The sequence below is a fragment of the Pagrus major genome, chromosome 1 (genome assembly GCF_040436345.1).
Source record: "Pagrus major chromosome 1, Pma_NU_1.0".
Lineage (NCBI taxonomy): Eukaryota > Metazoa > Chordata > Actinopteri > Spariformes > Sparidae > Pagrus > Pagrus major.
In genome coordinates, this window is record NC_133215.1 from 3134545 (window position 1) to 3159010 (window position 24466).

A 24466-nucleotide genomic window follows, 5' to 3' on the forward strand; every position below is an offset into this window, starting at 1 on the left:
CATCTGAACACAAACATCTGAACTTTCTCCTCCTCACATTTTCAAAACAGGCTCGTTTCTTTAGTTTGATGCATTTGAGGAGAATTATGGATTATTTTTTTAATTTGGCATCATCGCACGGCACCGTACCAACATCACAACACTGATCTCAGGGCTTCTGCAGACTGTGATCGCAGCGGACGAGCTGTGTGGAGACATCTGATGTTTTAAATCAAGTCTCCAGCTGCTTCAGTTGTTCAGCAGAACGCTGCAACTCTGTTTTACTGTGAAGCTCCAGAAATGTTTGTGGACGACGAGACTTCAGCTGACTTTAATTTTTTTTCATTCTTTTGGGTGAACTGTTCCTTTAAGGGGAACTTCTATGTAAACAGAATGTGTTTTTAAATGTTAAAAGTATTTTACATAAAAGTAATGCATTTCGAGCTGGTTACTCCTCTAACGTTAACACTGAATGTGACTTTAAACATTTGAAGTCTTTGTTTTAGCCATAATTTTTCCTTTGAGTGTAAATTAAACATCGTCTGTTTCTCTCATAACTACACATCAAACTAAGTGATCGTCTCCAGGAAACATTGTATGAATCAATATTTACATTCCTGCTTCTCTCAGGATATTAACTGGAAAATGTTCATATATTTAGTGAAGAACTGGTGTCAACAGAACACGATACTGGATCGATTTTATGAGACGTCAGATAAAATGTAGTCGAGTTAATCGACAACATTTTCTCCTGAAACTGTCTCGAAATGGAAATATACATCTAAGGTGCGTTCAAGTGCGCTTAAATTCTTGAATTAGTAAATAAGTGCACACTCCCACGAGCGTTGGTCCACGTCTAACACCCTCTGTGGAGTTCGACCGCAGCACGAGGAGCCAGAACCACCAGGTGTCCATAAAATCACAAAGCTGGAAACGGATTTGCTTCACTTTTTTTTTTATTTGAGAACTCAAAAGGTTTGTGGGGCTCGAGGGAAGACACAAGTCTATGAAAAAAGACAAACACACACAGTGTGAAAAGTGAAACAGAAAAGTCCTTTTCTTTTAAAACAGTAAATCCTGCAAAAGGCAGCAGCAGAGCGCCTGTAACGACTCGTCTCTCGTCCTCTGAGAGTCCACGCCGAACAGCGCTCGGTCACGTGACCTCTGCCGGACATTTTTCAGAGCTTCAGTCTCTCGAAAAAATGGTTCGTGGACGCGTTCTGTTTCAAAAGAACGACTCGGGAAATACAGACATCAGCTTCATGTGTTCAACTGCCGGAGCGGAGGAGGAGAGCGGGGGGAGGACGCTCTGCTGGTGTCAAAATGTCCACTTGAGGCTTCTGTAGTTGTAGTGCAGAGAGGATCAGAAGGTTAAATCTGCTGGACGACATTCTGGTCGGCTGACATCACAGGAAATGATCGAATCCACAGACGCCACGCCGATGTTTGATCCAGAACAATCCTCAGCGAGGACGCACAGCTGCTCATGATTCCTTCCAGGACCTCCATCTGTCCCCACGTTGTCTTCGTGTTCGTGCTTCAGCTGGTGGATTTTAAGTCACAAGGCGTCTCCGGTGGCCGTGGAGACGCAGCGGCAGTCAGGTGTTTCCTTTAACGGGGGCCAGGTGGATGCCCAGAGGGGAGGGGCTGAGGGGGAGGAGGGGTGAGGAGGAGGCGTGAGGTCCTGCTTCACGCTCGCCAAGGAGGACTGCAGACCTGCTGAGAGTCCTGCAGAGGAAACAGAAGGCAACGAGTCAACAGGAAGTCAAGAAGGAGAAACCAGACACTGACTCAAACACGTCCCTCCTCCACATTTTCAAAGAGCGAGACTTCCGCCGACCGAGCCGGCTAACTTCTGGTTTAGCGCCCGGCTAACTTTAACGGGGATAAAACAATTAAATTGCGCGGCTCTTCTAGACTTTACTAATTTTATTGGACCGGGAGCTCAGAGCATGACAGTCAGACGAGTCATTTCTGTATCCACCGTTTTAAAGCCGCTTCTTGGCCACTATGAAAACTGGCTTCAAAGCCTGGCGCTCATCATGGAGGCTTGCGACTTATCTGGTGAGCTAACCACGCTAGCCAAATCACAATAGCTCCCCTAGCTAGCTGGCTCGCTAACTGAAATGACTTCCTGTGTCTTCAGTCTTTTAACGGTGTCTCTGTTTATCCTCCAACAAAGGAGGACAGATACAGTGAACAGTGAAACAGCTGATAGGCGACATAGCTTCCTCCATTTTGGATGCTACAGCTCTCTCAAAGATAAAACCTCCTGACGACGTAAGTCTTTTCAGAAGCTTGGTGACGACTACTCACAGCTGAACTAAGTAGCTTACACTAAGCACCAACATGTTAGTCAGCCAGGAACACGCTCGTACGAGTCACAGCTCGCCACGTTGCTCGTTAACGAACTTAAAAGCCAACTAGCGCAGCAGTCGCTAACAGGACAGTGAGTTTATCTCAGTGAAACACAGCTCAGAAGCTACGATAGCTTCCTCCAGTTTGGACACTACAGCTGTCCGTCCCCTCGCTGGTCGAAAGATGATCCAGTTCTCAAATTTTCCATAAGAAGAAAAATGTAATAAAAGGAGGCCGTGGTCGTGTCCTTATGTATGGATGTGTGTGTGTGTGTGTGTGTGTGTGTGTGTGTGTGTGCTGCATGCATGGTTGCATGGTTGCATCAGATCCCAGCTGACAGGTGTATTGTTTCCCCAGAGCCGTAAGTTCAGTGATGGCAGAGGGAAGAAAGACGAGCGTTTCTTCTGAAGACTCTTTAATTGTCTTCGGTCGGGGTGATGTTGCCGTCTGACTGACCACATTTTGGGGAAATCCCTCCTCACCCCCCGTCTCTACACTTCCTCTCTACACATCAACATCCTCTTAATCTCTCCTCCCCACGCTGCGTTCACTGACCCTCCCCACCCCCCCCGCCTCCTCTACAGCCTAATAATGAAAACTGCTTACGAAGTAATTGGACTCCGTGTAATCAAATAAAGAGATGAGAGCGCTCTGCGTCTCTCGCTAATGATCAGTTCGTTAGACAGAATATGGAGAGGATCTCAGCGGATTAATTGACCTTTAAATCAGATGGAAATGGGTTTAATTAGCGAGGAGGAGCCGAGAGGAGTCGGTGATGGGATGAGATGAGAGAGGTTTAGACGTCTTATCTTAAGTCTGCTGTTGTAGTTCTTTAGGTCACCTGGTTTTTGTTGTGGTGTCGTACTGTACGTCTTTAATGAGTGTTTATAAAAACCAAAAAAAGTCATTACAATCCTCAAGAAAACAGACATTTGAACGTGACGAGTTGCTGCTCCAGGATGAAACAGACAGTTTGGTGTAATTTGGGGTGAACTGTCCCTTTAAAAACACCTGACTTGTGTTACTCACGGTGGTTTCTCGGGACACTGGACGGGGCCTCTGGCTGCAGGGTGGAGGTGGTGGTGCTACATGTAGTGCCACTGTCCCTCCACACCCATCCCCATCCCCACACCTCCCATAGGACCTGCAGGACAGACACACACACACTGAAACAGCTGAGCCATCGTCAACATACAGAGGCAGGAAGTAACAGAGTACAAATACTTCATTACTCCACTCCAGTACACGTTCCAGGTATCTGTACTGTACTCGAGTATCTCTGTGACTTCTCCTCTCTACACCTGAACACAAACATCTGAACTTTCTCCTCCTCACAGGCTCGTTATTATCTCGTGTTATGGATTGTTTTTTCAAGCGTTGCAGCAAACGAGACGAAACAAAGACGTAAGAAGACGTGAACAGACAGAGAGGGAGGCTGAATGGGGAGAAAAGGCGTGTTAGTGTCTCGTATCTGCAGAGAGTTTCTTATTTTCTCTCTTTGTTGCTGCTCGGACGCTTTACCAACCCAACATGTGGCTGTTTGACGTCCTGGGAATGAGACTCAACTATCAACTATCTTTGTGGTGCGTTCAGGAACAGCTGGGACAAATCCTGCTGACTCTACCTTTAACTTTAATAGTCTTTGAATTATATTAATATGACGTGAGCTTCAGTAGCTTTGACCACAAATGTCCTTCAGAGGGAGACTTTTTACTCTGATACTCTGAGTACATGTCAGAGCCTGTACTCGATTACTTTTACTGGAGTAAAATATTCTTGAAGTAAAAATATGTTGAGATGTATCCACCCCCCCGGGAAACTAACAGTAACACTGCAAGACACTTACACTAGGTATGGGAATGAACTGTGTGTGTGTGTGTGTGTGTGTGTGTGTGTGTGTGTGTGTGTGTGTGTGTGTGTGTGTGTGTGTGTTTACCAGGTGGTCTGATTCCCATGTGTGTCTGTCCGTCCATAACAAAGCCTCCCATTGGCTGACCATCTGGGCCGTACGGTCCTGCCTGGCTCACTGCGGACACAGGGGGAGATTTACGCTTTTTAATTATCTGGCTGCCTGCTGTCCCACAGTGATGACATCACTCTCACATTCACACTGTGAGGAGGAGGCCGGTTCGACAGCTGCCGTCTATCACACAAACATTTCCTTCATGAAGAGATCAGCCTCTCGTTAGCGTCCGTCCGTCCAACCACATGAAACATCTCTACGACTTCTGACCGGATTCACTTTAACTTCACTGTGAATATTTCTGCTCCTCAGAGGATCAATAACACGATTCATTGACCCTCTGACCCTGAACTTCTTCTAGTTGCAACCTTTAGGACGAACTCTACATTTCATTTTCCGACTGTACACGAAGCTAAATCACCCGTCAGCCTCCGGGGGCACTAACGAGGTCTCATATACAACTTGTTTTCACCGAAGTAGCTCTGGGTCTTGAACCGGTTCTGTTCGAGGTTCTTGCAACCCTTGTTGATAGTAGGAGGAATTTGAGCTTCCAAATATGAGCTCAGCCACACGCCACGATCCTGTCGCCAGAACGACCACGCCCTGCGTTGGGTGAAAACAAACGCTGGCACCAGATTGAAGACAGCTATCAGTCACATGCCTGAAAGCAGCTGTGTCAAACGGGTCAGTCAGCGTGTCTGTCTGTGTCTAACGCCTCACCACAGGTTAGTTAGTGATGTCACCGAGTAAACAATGTGTCTGCAGATCGAAGTGAATCATAAAGGAGCCTTTCTTAAGTTGTAACTACAGTTTCTACTGTGGAAAATTAAAGCCCAACCTTAAAACAGCTGTTTTTAGAATGGAGTTTGGTTTACCTATGTTAATAACATGAACCGGGCTGACCCGCCTTCTAATAATGAAGCTTGTAAACAGCATAAAGTGACTCTGGAAGTGAAGCTGAACCGACCTGTTCTCAGCTCCGAGTCAACGGTCGCAGGATGAACCGTCTTAATGACAGAAAGATGACCTGGACTCTTCATGAGCTGGTTCTGTGTGTCAGGTTCGTCCACTTTGATGAGACTGGGACTGAGAAGACACTCATCATCCAACCTTTCTTTCTGTTTCCTACGCAACGACGCCGATCGTTGATCAGCAACAACATCATATGATTGCTGGCCTGAGTTTTGGATCCTAATGCCTAAAAAAACATGCAGGTTTCTTATTTTATGCTGTTAATTTTAGCAGTTGTTAGAATTTGTATTGACCGCCATTCAAATTATGCCACCACCAAAATGATTGGGTCTACACAGGTTTTTTTAAAGGCGGTTACGTTACGTTACTGACGTCACGTTTCATGTCAGTGACATGCGGCGTTAAAGTAAACACAGGCGAGCAGAACAGAACCACGTTACGTTGATCACTGGTTTGTACATTGTACCTAACTTCCTTCCTTATTTATGCACCACCACCGGATGTTGATGACGCGTCATGACGTCGTCATCAACCCGTCTCAACCCCGACACAGCGACCAGTAGAACAGGACACGATCACTTCAGTTTGCCCTTCAGCTCATGGACAACCTGCCAGGTTCTGGTTCCAGCTTGCAACCAACTTCTTGGGTTCTGATCACAATTATTTTTATTTATATATTTATTTATTTTATTTTTGGTTTTAGGAAATAACTGAACCTTTTTTAAAAAATGAAACTATATATTTGTGAGATGTTTCAAAGGTTTCAAAGTGTCAGTAAGTTTGTCCGACGGCAGCTTCACATCCTGTCACCTTACATGTTTTATATTTATGTACTATATTTCTGCATAACATCTAACAAGCACCAGTTATGTTGTGTTTAAGTACACTCGGGTTTTCTCTCCACTTGTTTACGATGTCGTTTATTTTCCTTGTTTTCATCTTGCGTCTAATCTTTGGAGGGAGGAGACGAGGAGGAGGGAGCTCATGAATCAGTGATGAGACGACTTTATATGAAATGCGTTCGTCCTCGTGGGGAAATTAGCTCGATAAAGTTTCATCTTGATGAGACGTGTCTCTCAACATTCCCATGATTCAAGTCTTTAACAGTTTCTCATCGCCGTCGTCGAGCAGCGTAAAGACGCTTTTGTGTGGAAGTCAGCCCAGGGGTTAATGCTAACAAAGGCGGGAGGCCAAAAGGCTAGCGGTACTTTAGCCCCGCTTTAGCCGAGCTCCTATTTGTTTTAATCCCAGGTTAAAATGTTCAATGGAGTGGTCAGTCAATGCGATTAGCGTCTTTGTCTGGAGCTAATCCTGCTGGGGTTTAGAGGCCATTCAATCCAGGAGTTTAAGCCTCTGTGTTCGCTTTAACACGCCGAGGAGCCGAGAGAGCAGAAGACTCGGCGAGCAGGAGGGAAGTTCAGCCTGCGACTGCTCAGATTCAGGCTGCACTCAGCAGCACTTAGTCAGTGTGCCAGCTATGATCAGAGTATCCTGGTTCGATATATAAAGACATCATATCCTGCTTTCAGAAACGTGTCAGGGAAATAACAGCTGGAGAGAAACTGGAAGACTGTGGCAGAGAGGTGGGACAAAGTGCTGACAGAAGTATTCGTCGCATTACTTCCTCCTGAGTTTTTGGACTGAGACTCATTCCTGTCACACCAGACAGCATAGTCGTTTTTTACGTATTTCTATATTTTTCTCGTCGTCTATTGATTCAGTTTTTTGTTTAAAATTTGGCACTTTTTTTTATTTTCCCAAATTATATCAGGGCAAATGTATTTTTGCTGTTAAAGATTCATAAGTGTCAGTCTTTTACAAAATGTTTCACACTGAGCTCCGCCTCAACTACAACAGAAAAATCCTGATGATACATTAATGAGTCACAATCATCTCATGACATCATATTTAACAGTCTGGATTTCAAACCATAAATGGAAAAATCCTGAATGAAGAATTCGCAATTTATAAGAAAAGCAAGCTGAATTATTAACATTAAAACAAAGCTTGTAACTCAGGCGGTGGCACTACGATGTTGTTTGAGATCAAAAATCATCTACGTGTGATTTCTCACTTGTTTTAATCTTGATCTTTTAAACCCTGACGGCTGCAGTCAGAGCTGTGAATGTGAGAAAACCTGGAGATCTGAGACTCGAGACGTTCACACAGGAAGCTCCACGTTTCAGACAAACTATCAGAATCTCAAAGGTCAGACTACTTTTCCTGACACGATCGTGCATTAAATCTAATTTCTACCACTATTTCTATCAATGTCCGTCACATCTGCACCGGAGCATCCCAGTAAATACGAGAACTATAAAACTCGCCTGCTCTGTTGGACTGGTCGATCATCGGCTGAACGATCCGCCGCCTCGCGTTGATGAACCTGAGGACAGGAAGAGGGAAAGACACAGTGGCAGTGTTATAAATGAGGTGAACCAGCAGTGTTTGATTTCAATGTTTGTCTGTAACGCTGCAGAGAGACCTCGACCTCCTCTCTGCTCACAGAGGCAGAGACAGTAAACACCTCACTGCTCACAGAATATCTCAAGTTTCCTTTTTTCTGAGAACGACTGGAAAAAACAACAACATAACAAACACAGAAAACTGCTTCATGTAACTTTCGACTTATGGAAACCAAACATTTGCTTAAATCTGACTTCTGGCTAAAAAACCAAACTGCTTTAGCTGCTAAACTGTTGCTACAACTGGTCCAGTTTATAAGCTAATGCAGTTTGGTTCAGTTTAGCTCATTAATTCTGTTTAGCAGCTAAAACAGTTTGGTTTCACTGAACTAAATGTTCAGTTATTAGCTGACTGTTCAGTGTAGCAACTGTTTGGGGGTGTCAGTGAGTCAGTTCAGCAGCTAATAAGTCAGGTTTAGCAGCTAAAGCTACTAAGTTCAGGTTAGCTGATGAATGAGTTTAGCAGCTAAAAGTCAGGTTTAGTGGATAAAACAATTTGGTTCAGGTTAGCTAAACATCATAACTAAAAGTCAGGTTAGCTTACGGCTAAATTTAGCAGCTGAATCAATTTGGTTTCTATTAGCTACAAGTAACGATAACGATAAATGCTGTCACATTTCAGCACTTTTTGCATTTTTTTAATGCATTTACTTTATTTTTCCACAGGTAATATCGGCTCACTGTTGATTCACCAGGTTAATACAGCGGGTGGAAAGTGAAGCCAGAGGCTGAAGACTGTGTCGGCTGAAGTCAGGCCTCAGTGGGGCTGCAGCAGCAGTGCATTCATACATGTCCCCTGCTAAGTACACTCTTGAAAGCCATCATCCTGGTATGCGTGACCTCTGACCTGGCACCTTCTGTGACCCCCCCCTCCCTCCCTTAACTCCTCATGTTCCCCCTGCCGCCTCCCCTCCGCTGAGGAGCGTTCTGGTCTTCCTCAGCTTAAAGCCTTTCTGAACCGCCCGTCGACCCCTCCTGACCCGCCCCGGAGTGAAAGCTCTGTGGTTCCCCACTTGATTTATGTCCCCTACAACCACCTCCCCACCCTCACCCCACCTCCTCACCCCCGGGTGGGATGGTTGCATTTCAACTTGTTCGGAAAAGAGGGAGGAGAAGGGGTAAAAAAAAAAAAAAAGTGGGGGGTGAGTCTGTTTCCTTTGCAGGAAAACAAAAGCCATAGCAGCCTATTCAGGGAGTAAAAAGGGCAAGCAGGAGGAGGAGGAGGAGGAGGAGGAGGAGGAGAGGAGGAGGAGGAGGAGAGGAAGATTTTTTTAGAGGAGAGTAAAGTAGAATCTGCTTCAGCTCCAACAGGAAGCTGAAATGTGTCACAGACTGAGCTGTCCGACTGAAAGCTGCAGGAACTACTTTAAGTAAAATATATGACACCGTCTGGTCCGATATCGATGGAGCTTCCTCCCCGAACAGCTGAAAACACTCAATGAATTTACCCCCCTCTGGATTCAGAGAAATGTCAGTGCTGCATGATTCTCTAAATTATTTCTTTTTAAAGAAAAGTCTATTTTAAAAAAAAAAAAACTTAAGAAATAAGGTAAAAATGGTGTCCAAGATGACAGAGAAGAGCTCTTAAAAACCTCTCTGGTTACTGTAATGAGTACGAGGTGTCACAAGATAATTAAGAAATGATGATGGTTGATGATGGTTTGTCGGACTGATTCTTTTTTGTTATTGTTGAATACTGCATACTTTCACCTTATTTCCTATTAATCACTGCATTTGTTTTTGCTGTAAATGCTATGTGGGGTCGAGGTGAAGTCAGAACAAGTGTGTCTTGAGTCTTTTGCGGAAGATGGCGAGTGACTGCTGTCCTGACATTGGTTGGTAGTTCGTTCCACTACTGAGGCGCCAGCTGATGTAGTAGAGCGAAGTGCTTGCGCTGGGCGTATGGTCTGACCAGCGTTTGGAGGTACATGGGTGCAGTTTCGTTGACGGCCTTGAAGGCCAGTACCATCACCGTGAATCAGACGCGGACTGCAACAGGAAGCCAGCGGAGGTCACGGAGGAGGGGGGTCACATGGGAGAATTTCGGGATATTGAAAACGAGGCGCGCTGCAGCGTTCTGGATACGCTGCAACGGTTTAGTCGCAGAGGCTGGGAGTCCAGCCAAGAGCGAGTTGCAGTAGTCCAGGCGGGAGATGACCAGCGATTGGACCAGGAGTTGCGTTGTGTCCTTTGTGAGGAAAGACCGGATCCTGCAGATGTTGTAGAGGGCAAATCTGCAGGATCGGGCCACTGCGGTGATGTTGGGGGTGCAGGATGGTCCGTCATCGAGGGTCACGCCCAGGTTTTCTCGCAGCCGATGAAGGCGATACTGTGACGTCCTCGACAGTGACTGACAGGTCCATGTAAGGGCAGTCTTTCCCCAGGATGAAGAAGAGTTCAGTTTTATGAAGGTTGAACTTGAGGTGGTGCGCAGACGGAGATGTCTGCCAGACATTCTGAGATGCACGTGGCAACGTGGGTGTTGGAGGATGGGGGAAAAGAGAGGAACAGCTGGGTGTCGTCTGCATAACAGTGGAGAATCCATGTGATGTGATTGCAGAGCCTAGTGATCTAGTGTATAGTGAAAACAGAAGCGGACCAAGTACTGAGCCTCGAGGGACACCAGTTTCCAGAAAGCAGGGTTTGGACAAGGAGCCATTCCACATGACCTGAAAAATGTGATTTGTCAGGTATGGTGTGAACCAGGTTAGAGCAGAGTAAGCGATGCCAAGTTCCGCCAGGCTGTCAGTGTTTCTATCGTTCATCAACGACCTCTAAAAAGTGATCGCGACAATATCATTCACCACTGCCATTTGTCGTTATGATTGTGGTGTGGACTGCAGCCCTCCAGTTGAGTTTTAATATTTTAGTGCGTTGGCCCAAGTCTTAATCTTCAAACAGCCCTCTCAAATTGTGACGACCGGCCAAGATGTCATCATTTACACTTAATACGTCATTCTGTCCTCAAACTATGAAGCAATTTCTACTTCATGTACAAACACACACACACACACACACACACACACACACACACCATCATGTGCTGCAGGTTTTATTGGAGGCTTGGTTGTAAATGGGGAAACACAGTTCAGAGTCACAGAGCTGCTCCTCTTCCTGGAATGACTCGCAGCTTGATCAGCCCTCCCTCTTCCTCCTCCTCTCACACAGCAGCTCCACTCTGTCAGTGTATTTCCTTGTTCCTCCCCTTCAGATCTGCAGTTTGAAGGAGGCGTAACTGAGCTGGGCGGCTTCATTCGCTGCACAAACACAAGCTGTTCAGATCAGAGCTCAGACTAGTTTCTGTTATCAGGAAGTGAAACTCGGACGGTCGTCGACACTGAGAGGTGAAATGGCGCAGAAAGGAGTTCAGCTGGACCGAGAGACTTTCTCTTGTTCCATCTGTTTGGATCTACTGAAGGATCCGGTGACTATTCCCTGTGGACACAGCTACTGCAAGAACTGTATTCAATCCTACTGGGATGAAGAGGACGAGAAGAAAACCCACAGCTGCCCTCAGTGCAGGCAGAGCTTCACACCGAGGCCTGTCCTGGTGAGAAGCACCATGTTAGCAGCTTTAGTGGAGGAGCTGAAGAAGACTGGACTCCAAGCTGCTCCTGCTGATCTCTGCTATGCTGGAGCTGAAGATGTGGCCTGTGATGTCTGCACTGGGAGGAAACTGAGAGCAGTTAAGTCCTGTTTGGTCTGTTTGATCTCTTTCTGTGAGAAACACCTGCAGCCTCATTATGAATCAGCTCCATTAAAGAAACACAAGCTGGTGGAGCCGTCAGAGAAGCTCCAGGAGAACATCTGCTCTCGTCACGATGAGGTGATGAAGATGTTCTGCCGTACTGATCAGCAGTGTATCTGTTATCTCTGCTCTGTGGACGAACATAAAGGCCACGACACAGTGTCAGCTGCAGCAGAGAGGACTGAGAGGCAGAGAGAGCTGGAGGGGAGTCGACAAAACATCCGGCAGAGAATCCAGGACAGAGAGGAAGATGTGAAGGTGCTTCAACAGGAGGTGAAGGCCATCAATGGCTCTGCTGATAAAGCAGCGGAGCACAGTGAGAAGATCTTCACCCAGCTGATCCGTCTCATGGAGAAAAGACGCTCTGATGTGAAGCAGCAGGTCAGATCCCAGCAGGAAACTGAAGTGAGTCGAGTCAAAGAGCTTCAGGAGAAGCTGGAGCAGGAGATCACTGAGCTGAAGAGGAAAGACGCTGAGCTGAAGAAGCTCTCACACACAGAGGATCACAACCAGTTTCTACACAACTACCCCTCACTGTCAGCACTCAGTGAGTCTACACACTCATCCAGCATCAATATCCGTCCTCTGAAGTACTTTGAGGATGTGACAGCAGCTGTGTCAGAGGTCAGAGACAAACTACAGGACGTCCTGAGAGACACATGGACAAACATCTCACTGACAGAGACTCAAGTGGATGTTTTACTGTCAAACCCAAAACCAGAGCCTGAGACCAGAGCTGACTTCTTAAGATATTCACGTGACATCACACTGGATCCAAACACAGCAAACACACAGCTGTTATTATCTGATGGGAACAGAAAAGCAACAAGAGTGAGACAACAACAGTCTTATTCTGATCATCCAGACAGATTCACTGGCTGGTGTCAGGTCCTGAGTAGAGAGAGTCTGACTGGACGTTGTTACTGGGAGGTGGAGTGGAGAGGAAGAGGAGTTCGTGTAGCAGTCGCATACAAGAATATCAGCAGAGCAGGGAGCTCAGATGAATGTATATTTGGATACAATGACAAATCTTGGGCGTTAAGATGTGTCAGTGACAGTTATGAGTTTTGGTACAACAGTGTCCAAACTCCCGTCTCAGGTCCTCGGTCCTCCAGAGTTGGAGTGTACCTGGATCACAGTGCAGGTATTCTGTCCTTCTACAGCGTCTCTGACATCATGACTCTCCTCCACAGAGTCCAGACCACATTCACTGAACCTCTCTATGCTGGAGTTTATCTTATAGATCCTGACACCACTGCTGAGTTCATTAAAGTCAAATAGACAGAAGTCATTTCAGAGGAAACTCTACAGGTGAAGACTTCATGTCTTCATGCTCTGCTCCATTTTTAGATTTTGCTCCATTTTGCTTCTGTAACATGTTTTATTTCAGACTAGTGGAAAGAAAATGTCTTAAATACATATGTAGGTGTTTAATTTAGCTCACATTTATCTTCAGACATTCATTTAAATGTGTGCATATTTAATTAGATCGCCTCATTTGCATATTTAAACATAAAATATCAGAAACATTGTAAAACAAAGAATAATTGTGTTAATGTGAGTAATGAACTGGGGGACTTTCATGGTGATTTCTAATATTTCCAGGTTTATAGTATATATATCTTAAAGTCAGTTTTCTTAAATGGAGTTTTTTCTCAGACGTTGTGGCAGAAATCACTTCAGCAGCTCTTACAGACACTTAAATGTCCAGTTTTCTTCCGTCTCTATTCTGAAGGTTTGTACAGAGCTTTGTTCATGTCTCGTTCACAGCCTGATTTATACAACAGTTTATTTCTAATCACACGGAGAATATTGATTGTTTTTGTGCTTGTTGACAACATGTTCTGATTTATAGAGCGATAAAAAGAGATATCCAAGATTCCCTCTGTGAAAACTTTGGACTCTAATATGTCGACAACATGAAACAAGAACTTTGGGGAGTCACTTGACCATCGCGGGGGGTGTAGACGCTTCGTTTCGTCGCTCCGCAGAACCCCCCAATATTTAAGCATTACTTTCATACCCAACGGCACTTTTTAAGCTCTCGGTTAATTTTTCTGTTTTTCTCGCCAGGGCTGCCCCCTTTCACCCCTACTTTTTGCTCTTTTCCTCGAGCCACTGCCGCAGAAAATAAGGCAACATCCATCAGTACATCCCATCACTTTTTGTAACACGGCGCATCGTATATCCTTGTACGCTGATGACATCCTTCTTTATGTAGGCAGTGCTGGTTCCTCAATCCCACATTTGCTTCCCTCTTGATACATTCAGCTCACTCTCTGGATATAAAATTAACTGGACAAAGTCTTCGTGATGCATTTAAACTCAGCTGCACTTCAAATTCCCCTGCCCTCCCATATACCAGTAGTTAAAAGCTTTAGATATCTTGGAGTTGAAATTTTTCCCTCCACGTCGTTCATTGCAATAAAAAATTTTCAAGGTATATACAGTCAGATAGAGAAGGACTTTGAGAGCTGGTCGAATCTTCCAAATTCACTTCAAGCCCGGATAGCAATAGTTAAAATGGATATACTATTACTTGCCTCAGTAGGACTGACACCGGGGATGGTTTCTAAACTTTACAAATTTATTTCTGGACTCTATAAACCCTTACCAGTAGAAGGTATTTGGAATAGAGATTTAAATGAAGTAAATGGTAGAGAGATTTGCTGGGACACAGTGTGGAAAAATCTCAGTGGTACATCCAAAAACCCCAATCATCAGTTAATACACTATAAGTATGTTCATAGGATGTACCTCACCCCCAGAAGGCGTTATTCTATGAAGATCACCACATCTCCGAATTGCGATCTTTTTTTTTTTGAACAACATATAGGGGTTCTAATATTGTTACCTATTACATATATATATTGTACATTTTTCAATAAAAAATTTATCACAAAAAACAAAACAAAACAAGAACTTTGAGCCTGATTTCATCCAATGTTCAGAGTTCTGTTCTGGACGGTTCTGATGAGATTACGCTTCGTTAGAATATTTAAATGCACATTAACGATATGTTTGAGGATATAAATGTGTCAGTAATCATGTGGGGAAGTTTGACGCTGATATCTGTGAGTTCACTTCACCTGTGATGTCTCCGCGGGACAGTGTGTTACATTGTGTGTTTTTGTCTTCGTGTTTGTTGCTGATTGTTGTGGCATTTCTTCACCTGTCAATCAAACGCTCTGGGCGGGACTTTGACCTCTTAAAGCACCTCGTAAAGCACTTTGAGTTGCCTTGTGTCTGAATTGTGCTATACAAATAAACTTGCCTTGCCTTGCCTTGCCTTGCCTTGCCTTGCCTTGCCTTGCCTTCTCAGCTGTTGTTGTGTAAATGTTTGAGTTTGTCCGGCAGAACAAACGTCCTTGTTTTTGTTCATGTGGACGTTGGAACGAGGAACTACGAGGTTTTATAAAGTGTAATAATCATGATCATAATCAATAAGCAGAGCTGATTATTGTCTCGTACATGTGTGAGATTCAAACAAACTGATTTTACTAATGGGACGTGTGAACAAACTGCAGCTTTAAATCATCAATAAACAAACAGGGACAAAGTCTTTTCTTGTCGTCTTCATTCAGGGTCTCACACAGAGCTGATGGACAAAACATGAAACTGATATGAGAGTATGACTGAGGCAGTTTTCAGCTGAAGCACCACAAAGTTCACACTTCATGTTCAGAGCAGAAGAGTCGGTCAGTCTCTGTCCTTCAGACTTCATCCATAAAACAGCTTCGTCACAGAGAAATGAGCAGAGTTTTCTGTCACTTGTTGCTTTTTACAGCCGACATTTAGTTTGTGCACTCAGTCAAAGATGACACGGACAGAAAGCAACCTGCCTCCTTGATGCTCCCCTGATCCATCACACTGTTTCCTCCTGTAAGCTAGCTAGAGCATGAATTAGATATATATATGTACACACACACACACACACACATGCATACACACACACACACACACACACACACACACACACACACACACCATCACGTGCTGCAGGTTTTATTGGAGGCTTGGTTGTAAATGAGGAAACACAGTTCAGAGTCACAGAGCTGCTCCTCTTCCTGGAATGACTCGCAGCTCGATCAGCCCTCCCTCTTCCTCCTCCTCTCACACAGCAGCTCCACTCTGTCAGTGTATTTCCTTGTTCCTCCCCTTCAGATCTGCAGTTTGAAGGAGGCGTAACTGAGCTGGGCGGCTTCATTCGCTGCACAAACACAAGCTGTTCAGATCAGAGCTCAGACTAGTTTCTGTTATCAGGAAGTGAAACTCAGACAGTCGTTCGACAGTGAGAGGTGAAATGGCGCAGAGAGCAGTTCAGCTGGACCGAGAGACTTTCTCTTGTTCCATCTGTTTGGATCTACTGAAGGATCCGGTGACTATTCCCTGTGGACACAGCTACTGCAAGAACTGTATTCAATCCTACTGGGATGAAGAGGACGAGAAGAAAACCCACAGCTGCCCTCAGTGCAGGCAGAGCTTCACACCGAGGCCTGTCCTGGTGAGAAGCACAATGTTAGCAGCTTTAGTGGAGGAGCTGAAGAAGACTGGACTCCAAGCTGCTCCTGCTGATCTCTGCTATGCTGGAGCTGAAGATGTGGCCTGTGATGTCTGCACTGGGAGGAAACTGAGAGCAGTTAAGTCCTGCTTGTTCTGTCTGATCTCTTTCTGTGAGAAACACCTGCAGCCGCACTTTGAATCTCCTGCCTATGAAAAACACAAGCTGGTGGAGCCGTCCAAGAAGCTCCAGGAGAACATCTGCTCTCGTCATGATGAGGTGATGAAGATGTTCTGCCGTACTGATCAGCAGTGTATCTGTTACCTCTGCCCTGTGGACGAACATAAAGGCCACGACACAGTGTCAGCTGCAGCAGAGAGGACTGAGAGGCAGAGAGAGCTGGAGGGGAGTCGACAAAACATCCAGCAGAGAATCCAGGACAGAGAGGAAGATGTGAAGGTGCTTCAACAGGAGGTGGAGGCCATCAATGGCTCTGCTGATAAAGCAGCGGAGCACAGCGAGAAGATCTTCACCCAGCTGATCCGTCTCATGGAGAAAAGACGCTCTGATGTGAAGCAGCAGGTCAGATCCCAGCGGGAAACTGAAGTGAGTCGAGTCAAAGAGCTTCAGGAGAAGCTGGAGCAGGAGATCACTGAGCTGAAGAGGAAAGACGCTGAGCTGAAGAAGCTCTCACACACAGAGGATCACAACCAGTTTCTACACAACTACCCCTCACTGTCAGCACTCAGTGAGTCTACACACTCATCCAGCATCAATATCCGTCCTCTGAAGTACTTTGAGGATGTGACAGCAGCTGTGTCAGAGGTCAGAGACAAACTACAGGACGTCCTGAGAGACACATGGACAAACATCTCACTGACAGTGACTCAAGTGGATGTTTTACTGTCAAACCCAAAACCAGAGCCTGAGACCAGAGCTGACTTCTTAAGATATTCACGTGACATCACACTGGATGCAAACACAGCAAACACACTTCTGTTATTATCTGATGGGAACAGAAAAGCAACACACATGAGACAACCACAGTCTTATTCTGATCATCCAGACAGATTCACTTGGTGGCAGCAGGTCCTGAGTAGAGAGAGTCTGACTGGACGTTGTTACTGGGAGGTGGAGAGGAGAGGAAGAAGAGTTTATGTAGCAGTCACATACAAGAATATCAGCAGAGCAGGGAGCACAACTGAATGTATATTTGGAAGAAATGACAAATCTTGGATGTTAAGATGTGTCAGTGACAGTTATGAGTTTTGGTCCAACAGTGTCCAAACTCCCGTCTCAGGTCCTCGGCCCTCCAGAGTTGGAGTGTACCTGGATCACAGTGCAGGTATTCTGTCCTTCTACAGCGTCTCTGACATCATCACTCTCCTCCACAGAGTCCAGACCACATTCACTGAACCTCTCTATGCTGGAGTTTGTCTTATAGATCCTGACACCACTGCTGAGTTCATTAAAGTCAAATAGACAGAAGTCATTTCAGAGGAAACTCTACAGGTGAAGACTTCATGTCTTCATGCTCTGCTCCATTTTTAGATTTTGCTCCATTTTGCTTCTGTAACATGTTTTATTTCAGACTAGTGGAAAGAAAATGTCTTAAATACATATGTAGGTGTTTAATTTAGCTCACATTCATCTTCAGACATTCATTTAAATGTGTGCATATTTAATTAGATCGCCTCATTTGCATATTTAAACATAAAATATCAGAAACGTTGTGAAACAAAGAATAATTGTGTTAATGTGAGTAATGAACTGGGGGACTTTCATGGTGATTTCTATTATTTCCAGTTTTTATATGAACCTGTGAGGTTTTATAAAGTGTAATAATCATGATCATAATCAATAAGCAGAGCTGATTATTGTCTCGTACATGTGTGAGATTCAAACAAACTGATTGTGTGGATGAAGTGAATCTGTTGATGAAATCATTGAACAAGAGTCATTGAACAGACTTTACTGACGGGACGTGTGAACAAACTGCAGCTTTAAATCATCAATAAACAAACAGGGACAAAGTCTTTTCTTGTCGTCTTCATTCAGGGTCTCACACAGAGCTGATGGACAAAACATGAAACTGATATGAGAGTATGACTGAGGCAGTTTTCAGCTGAAGCACCACAAAGTTCACACTTCATGTTCAGAGCAGAAGAGTCGGTCAGTCTCTGTCCTTCAGACTTCATCCATAAAACAGCTTCGTCACAGAGAAATGAGCAGAGTTTTCTGTCACACACACACACATGCACACACACACACACGCACACACACACACACACACACACACACACACACACACACACACACACACACACACACACACACACACACACACACCATCACGTGCTGCAGGTTTTATTGGAGGCTTGGTTGTAAATGAGGAAACAAAGTTCAGAGTCACTGAGCTGCTCCTCCTCCATCTTCAGACATTCATTCAAATGTGTGCATATTTAATTAGATGGCCTCATTTGCATATTTAAACATAAAATATCAGAAACATTGTGAAACAAAGAATAATTGTGTTGATGTGAGTAATGAACTGGGGGACTTTCATGGTGATTTCTGTTATTTCCAGGTTTATAATATATATATCTTAAAGTCAGTTTTCTGAAATGGAGTTTTTTCTCAGACGTTGAGGCAGAAATCACTTCAGCAGCTCTGACAGACACTTAAATGTCCAGTTTTCTTCCTTCTTTCTTCAAATCACATGTATTACTTTTACTTTTTCTTTCTCAGTGTTGCTTCAAAAGTTTAGAAATAAAATCGTTATCATGAAATCAGTTTCAGTCCTGCAGAGACGAGAGTCATCTGTACAGTCAGAGGCCTTCAGTGAGGGTTTAAACAAAGCAGCTACACAACCACACACACACACACACACACACACACACACACACACACACACACACACACACACACACACACACACACACACACACACAGCTTGTAAAACAGTCGGTAGCCCCGCCCACCCCGGGTGTCATTCTCAGGTCAGTCCCCCCTTCATGACGGGTGTGTTTAAATAAACCAGTCCAGCTGTTTGCCATGAAAATGCCATTTACACCAACTGCTGCACCACACACACACACACACACACACACACACACACACACACACACACACACACACACACACACACCAACAAACACAAGTGTGACATGAAAAAAACTGTTGAAGTAAAACTACGATGAAATTAACGACTCGGTGTGATCAGAGGAAAGGTGAGGAGAAGGACGGGAGGCGAGAGGAGGAGGAGGAAGGAAAGAAGGAGAGATGAAGGTGGAGAGGAGGAGGACATGAGAGGATGAAGAGGAGATAACCAAAGAGGGAAGAGAGGAGGTGAAAGAAAGAGGAACAAGGGAACAACTGAGGAGAAGAAAAGGAAGAAAACCAGGAGAAGAGAGGAGGGAACAAGGAGCAGAAATAAAAGGAAGCATCGGAAGGGAAGGGAGGGAGGAGAAGATGAGAAAGAAAGGAAACAAGGAGAAAACAGAAGGAAACAAGAGCAAGAAATAAAAAGAGAGCAAGGGAAGGTAACAAGAAGAGGAGAGGAGGGAACAAGGAGAGAGAGTAGGAAACAAGGGCAAGATGAGAAAGGAAACAAGGACGGGGGAAAAGGAGAGAAGATTAGGATACAAGATGAGGAAATAAAAAGGAGGCAAGGGAAGAGAACAAGGAGAAGAAATTAAAAAGGACGTAAGGGAAGGAAACAAGAAGAGGGGAGGCAGGAAGAGGAGAGTGGTTGAAGGGAAACGAGGAGGTGAGAGGAAACGAGGAGAGGAGAGGAAGAACGTGAGGAGAAATCATGTGTAAGTTGAACACACACGCACACACACACACACATTTGCGTCAGTTGTCGACTCCACTCGATGTCCCGGTCCATGTGAATCACTGGTTCTGTGAAGTCCTCTGTGACGTTAACGTATGAAAGAACTTCACTGGATCTATTGGAGTCGTGCAGATGTTTCCTGACATGTTCAATGGCCTCAGTCACCACGTAAACGTATCAGAACTTTATTAATTGTGTTGTTGTTGTCGCACAATCTGTTGTTTAGATGGCTGAAGGCACAAAGTGTGCGACCACCGCGACACGATAAGTATAAGTACATCCACTGAAGTACTGTACCGAAGTACAAATCTGAGGTACTTGCAGAACATGTACCCAAGCACAGCACTTGAGTAAATGTACTTAGTTACACTCCACCACTGTCTTAATCTCAAGAGTAACTGTCTGATAAATGTAGTGGAGTAAAAAGTACAATATTTACCTCTGAGATGTAGTGAAGTAAAGGTATACAGAAGCCTAACATATAAATACTTAAGTAAAGAAGAGTATCCAGTGATATAATGTAACTAAGTACATCCACTGAAGTACTGTACCTAAGTATAATTTTGTGTTATTGCAAAGTGACTGAAGTATTTTCATTTTATTCAACATTAAACTTCTACTCGACAACATTTTGGAGGCAAATACACAAGACACGTTTACTCAACTACATTTCTTTGATAACTGCAGTTACTAGTTACTTTGCAGATTACATGCTGCTTCAGAGCCACAGTAGTAGATTTTTACATTTATTTATTTTATCGTCAGTCAGATTAAAAAACGCTGTTGATACAGTTTAGCATATATGTGTAATTTTACTTTAAGTATATATCAGATACTTTAAGACTTTTACTCGAGTACTATTCATGAGAGACTTTCACTTTGACCAAAGTAATATTTGAACACCATATCTTTACTTTAACTCGAGTTTTAGGTACTTTTTACAACACTGCAAGTACCTCAGATTTGTACTTAAGCACAGTACTTGAGTAAATGTACTTAGTTACAATGCACCACTGTCTTAATCTCAAAAGTAACTGTCTGATAAGTGTAGTGGAGTAAAAAGTTCAATATTTACCTCTGAGATGTAGTGAAGTAAAGGTATACAGTAGCATAAAATTTAAATACTTAAGTAAAGCAGAGTATCCAGTGATGGAGTGTAACTAAATACATCTACTGAAGTACTGTACCTAAGTATAATTTTACTTTTGATACTTAAGTATATTTAATATCAGATACTTTAAGTATTTTTGCCAAAGTAATATTTCAACACCATCTTTACTTTTACTCGAGTATGACTGTTGGGTACTGTTTACAACACTGCAAGTACCTCAGATTTGTACTCAAGTACAGTTCTTGAGTACATATACTTAGTTACCTCCCACCGCTGGTGCTAACGATGCGTTAGCGGTTAAATTCCCAGCAGAAACTTGCTGACGGTTCCTTTTCTGTATCAGTAAACAGGAAGCACCCGACAGGTCTCCACCTCCGCCCTCCCAGCTCCAATTAACCGTCCAATTAACGACCTCCTCCCCTCTCTCGCTGTAACTGGGGGATATTTGGAGTGGAGTCAACCCCACAGGACTCAAATCATTAGCTTCAGGTTGCCTCGGGTTCACAAACACAGCGAGTGCGTGGCGTCGCCGCCGACTCACCAGTTGTTGACCTGCAGGATGGTGAGGCCGGTGTCCTGAGCCAGCTGCTTCTTCTGCTCCTCTGACGGGTACGGGTGCTGCACGGGGACAAAACACAGAGACGTTAACACGCTGCAGAACATCACACAGTTGTTTCCTGTTGTTGTTCCAGTTGTTGTTGTCGTCGTCAGTGTGAGTCTCAGAGCTGCTAATTAGCGTTAAAGGAGGGAGGCGGGGCCAGACTCATTAAGGGAGCGTGAAATGGAGCATAATTAATGAGAAGAAATGGTGAGCCAATTAGAGAGGGAAGTCAAGTGGAGAGAGAGGGCTCTGTTAATGAGACTGTGTGTGTGTGTGTGTGTGTGTGTGTGTGTGTGTGTGTGTGTGTGTTGGGGGTCGTTCAGGCTTGTTTCTATAACAGTAGAGGATGTCAACAGGCCCGAGGCTGCTCAGCTCCATCCCTGAAGTGTGTGTGTGTGTGTGTTCATCTTTTCATGTTGTATGATCGTACATGTTCGTATTTATTGATCTGTGTGTGTGTGTGTGTGTGTGTGTGTGTGTGTGTGTGTGTGCGTGCGTGCGCTCTTGTATTTCAGTCTTTGTGAGGACTCTGAGAGCAAAGACGTATTGTTGTCTTCACATTGTCAGGTTTCATTTGAGTTACAGCTGAAACGATAAGTTGATGAATCTCTCAGCAGATCAGACTCAACACCGTGAAGCTCAAAACATTCAACTGTAGGAACAAGAGGAGAAGCGGTTGTGACTGGAGGACAAGATAAAGATAAAGGTATCTCTGCATGCACTCAACAAGAGGCACTGAGTCGTCTCTGGTAACAGCTCTAAATAAACCGTACAGGAGTGGACAGGAGAGAGAAGTTCATGCAAAGCTCTGCCAAGATACGCAGCGCTGCGAACAATAAATAACGTTTCACTGCAGCAGCTGACAGTCAGCGAGAGTTTCTTCATCTGCTGACTGAAACCAGCTGCTGCAGATCCTCCGCGGCCGGCACGTCGCTGCCCGTCCCTGACCCAGATAAAGCTGCACTTTCGAGGGGTTTATTTTCACGCTGATGTAACACGCGGCGCTGCTGACGTTCAGACTCATTAAAGTCTGCAGAGGAACAGAGCATCCAAAAAACGCTGGACACGCAGTGGAGACGCGTTAGAAACCATTAAAAATAACTTCAGAACAGGAAGTGTAAGTGAAGCACGGCCTGTTTCTACATTTCCACCCACATTTCAGATGGAAATATTTGGCTTCATGCAGGAACAACTCAGCACGTCCGAGTGATTAAAGAGAACGAGTCACGTTCTCCACAGTGGAAAAACACAAAAAGATGGCATCAGCTTGTGGTGCTGGAAACGGCAAAATATACATTTACAAAACTCAAACAGCAGCATGTCTCTTTCCTAGAAGTCATGACCTGGTTACTCATTGTTTTTCTTTGTGAGCATTTTAATGTCTTTCTGCATCACTGTGCAAAAACAGGCCTGCATCTACTGCAGAACAGCAGATGTAAACATTAAAAGGAACAGTTCAAAAAATCTCAATATAAAGTCAGGTGACGTTTCATAGTCCACTAACATTTCTGGAGCTTCACAGTAAAACAGAGTTGCAGCGTTCTGCTAAACAACTGCGAGACTTCACCTGACTTTATTTAGCACGGAGGGAGGAGATGATGACTGAGTTTATGTTTTTGTGTTAACTGTCCCGTTAACGGCCTTCTCCTCTGCTGAGCTCATAGTTATCCTCTCGTCCATGAGTTGATGCACACTCCCTTCCTGTGCAGTGATACCGAAAGAAAATAGTTCCTACATGCTCACAACAAGCTCTGTGGATCAACTTGTGTAACCGGCTCATGAACCACAAGTCGAGTGCCATCAAGTTTCAGTTAAACTGAAGAGAAGGCAGACATCTCCACAGTCCAGACGGATTAAAGAGGGGAAATGTGTGGTCTGAAAATGTCTGATAAATAATTTATTTGTTGTATCAAGTAAATCATGATGAGTAACCAAAAGTTACAGCGGTGTGATGAGTGCAATATCTGGTGGAGCATCGTTACAAAGTAGCAAAAAATATTCAAGAAAGGAAAGTACAGCAGTCGAGTTCATGTTAGTTGCTCTGCACCACTGGTTTCACTGCAGTTAGTTTATCCTATTTATCTTAAAAGGAGAAGAAATGAGCACAAAGACGTGAAGACGAGCGTCCGGCACTTCCTGGTTTTACTCCAAACTCCACGTCTCTGTCGAGGAGGGAACGTCTTTGATGCCGTCTTTCCTCCGCTCCGCCCATCGCTCTGCCAAGACTGCTGTGTTTTCCCTCTGATCTGATCTGATAGCAGGTAATTGGCCTAAACTGCATCTAATTTGCCACAAAGAGCGATAATCACGAGGTGGTTTCATCACAGTGTCAGCCTCAGAGTCGCAGCTTTCCTCCAGGGAGGAGCCTTTAATCGTCCTGCCGATGACTTCAATCGAAAAACAAGACGAGACAAAGCTCCAGACTGTTTATCTGAAGAGCTGAACAATGTTTTACAAGCGTCACGTGAAGTAAAGATTGTTTTAAACGGAGACGCATCACATCAGGAATATTCTCCTGTTCCCTCTGATCGTCGAGTCGCAGGAAATCTCCCACACTAACCGTGAAGAATCAGGAGAGTCTGTCCTCCACCAAATGAAGCGAGAGTAAAAACACATGGCGAGCGGTTCAGGCTGCTCCAGAAGTCTAATTTCAGAGTTTCCACTCAGGGTTTTAATCTGGAGCCACCTGCTCATTATAAAATTATAATCCTGTTAGCAGGGAGCGGCAGCTCAGACCGCCTCACAGCTCGCAGCCTGGACCAGCACCAAACTGGTCTGGGATCAGTTTTACTGCCTGTCTCACTGTGAAGGAGCTCATCTTCAGCAGATGTTCCAGACCGACGGAGGACGGATTGAGATTTACCCCCACTGAGCAGAAACAGAAGACGGAGGCAAAGACGTTTGGTGGCGAGAGCCAGGATTAAAGATCT

General features: G+C 44.6%; 3 protein-coding genes across 4 annotated transcripts in view; 2 read left to right on the top strand and 1 right to left on the bottom strand.

Annotated features, from left to right (window-relative positions):
- Positions 1-917: 917 nt before the first annotated feature.
- LOC140995360 (homeobox protein Meis1-like) overlaps positions 918-24466 on the bottom strand; it is a 48236-nt gene continuing 24687 nt past the window's right edge. Inside the window, exons 9-13 of the mRNA XM_073465337.1 lie at positions 21477-21553; positions 7600-7658; positions 4274-4363; positions 3367-3481; positions 918-1707 (exon numbers count right to left, since the gene is read on the bottom strand). Coding sequence (XP_073321438.1) covers positions 3423-3481; positions 4274-4363; positions 7600-7658; positions 21477-21553 — 285 coding nt within the window. The 3' untranslated portion in view covers positions 918-1707; positions 3367-3422. The remainder of the gene's footprint in view (positions 1708-3366; positions 3482-4273; positions 4364-7599; positions 7659-21476; positions 21554-24466) is intronic.
- Positions 10930-13439, top strand: LOC140994208 (tripartite motif-containing protein 16-like). The gene has a single exon (XM_073463766.1). The coding sequence runs from the start codon at positions 11087-11089 to the stop codon at positions 12764-12766; it is 1680 nt and encodes a 559-aa protein (XP_073319867.1). The 5' UTR covers positions 10930-11086; the 3' UTR covers positions 12767-13439.
- On the top strand, positions 15760-18022 carry LOC140994193 (tripartite motif-containing protein 16-like). 2 transcript variants are annotated; one of them, XM_073463753.1, is made up of 2 exons: positions 15760-16061; positions 16311-18022. In XM_073463753.1, exons 1-2 carry the CDS (start codon positions 15789-15791, stop codon positions 17466-17468), a joined length of 1431 nt encoding a protein of 476 aa, XP_073319854.1. In that variant the 5' UTR covers positions 15760-15788; the 3' UTR covers positions 17469-18022. The 2 variants fall into 2 exon arrangements, with proteins under 2 accessions (XP_073319854.1, XP_073319846.1); XM_073463745.1 differs by having other exon boundaries at positions 15760-18022.

Bases quoted from the DNA above. Each gene is read 5' to 3' on its own strand.
- LOC140994193 (XM_073463745.1), top strand. From the start codon at position 15,789: ATGGCGCAGAGAGCAGTTCAGCTGGACCGAGAGACTTTCTCTTGTTCC.
- LOC140994208 (XM_073463766.1), top strand. From the start codon at position 11,087: ATGGCGCAGAAAGGAGTTCAGCTGGACCGAGAGACTTTCTCTTGTTCC.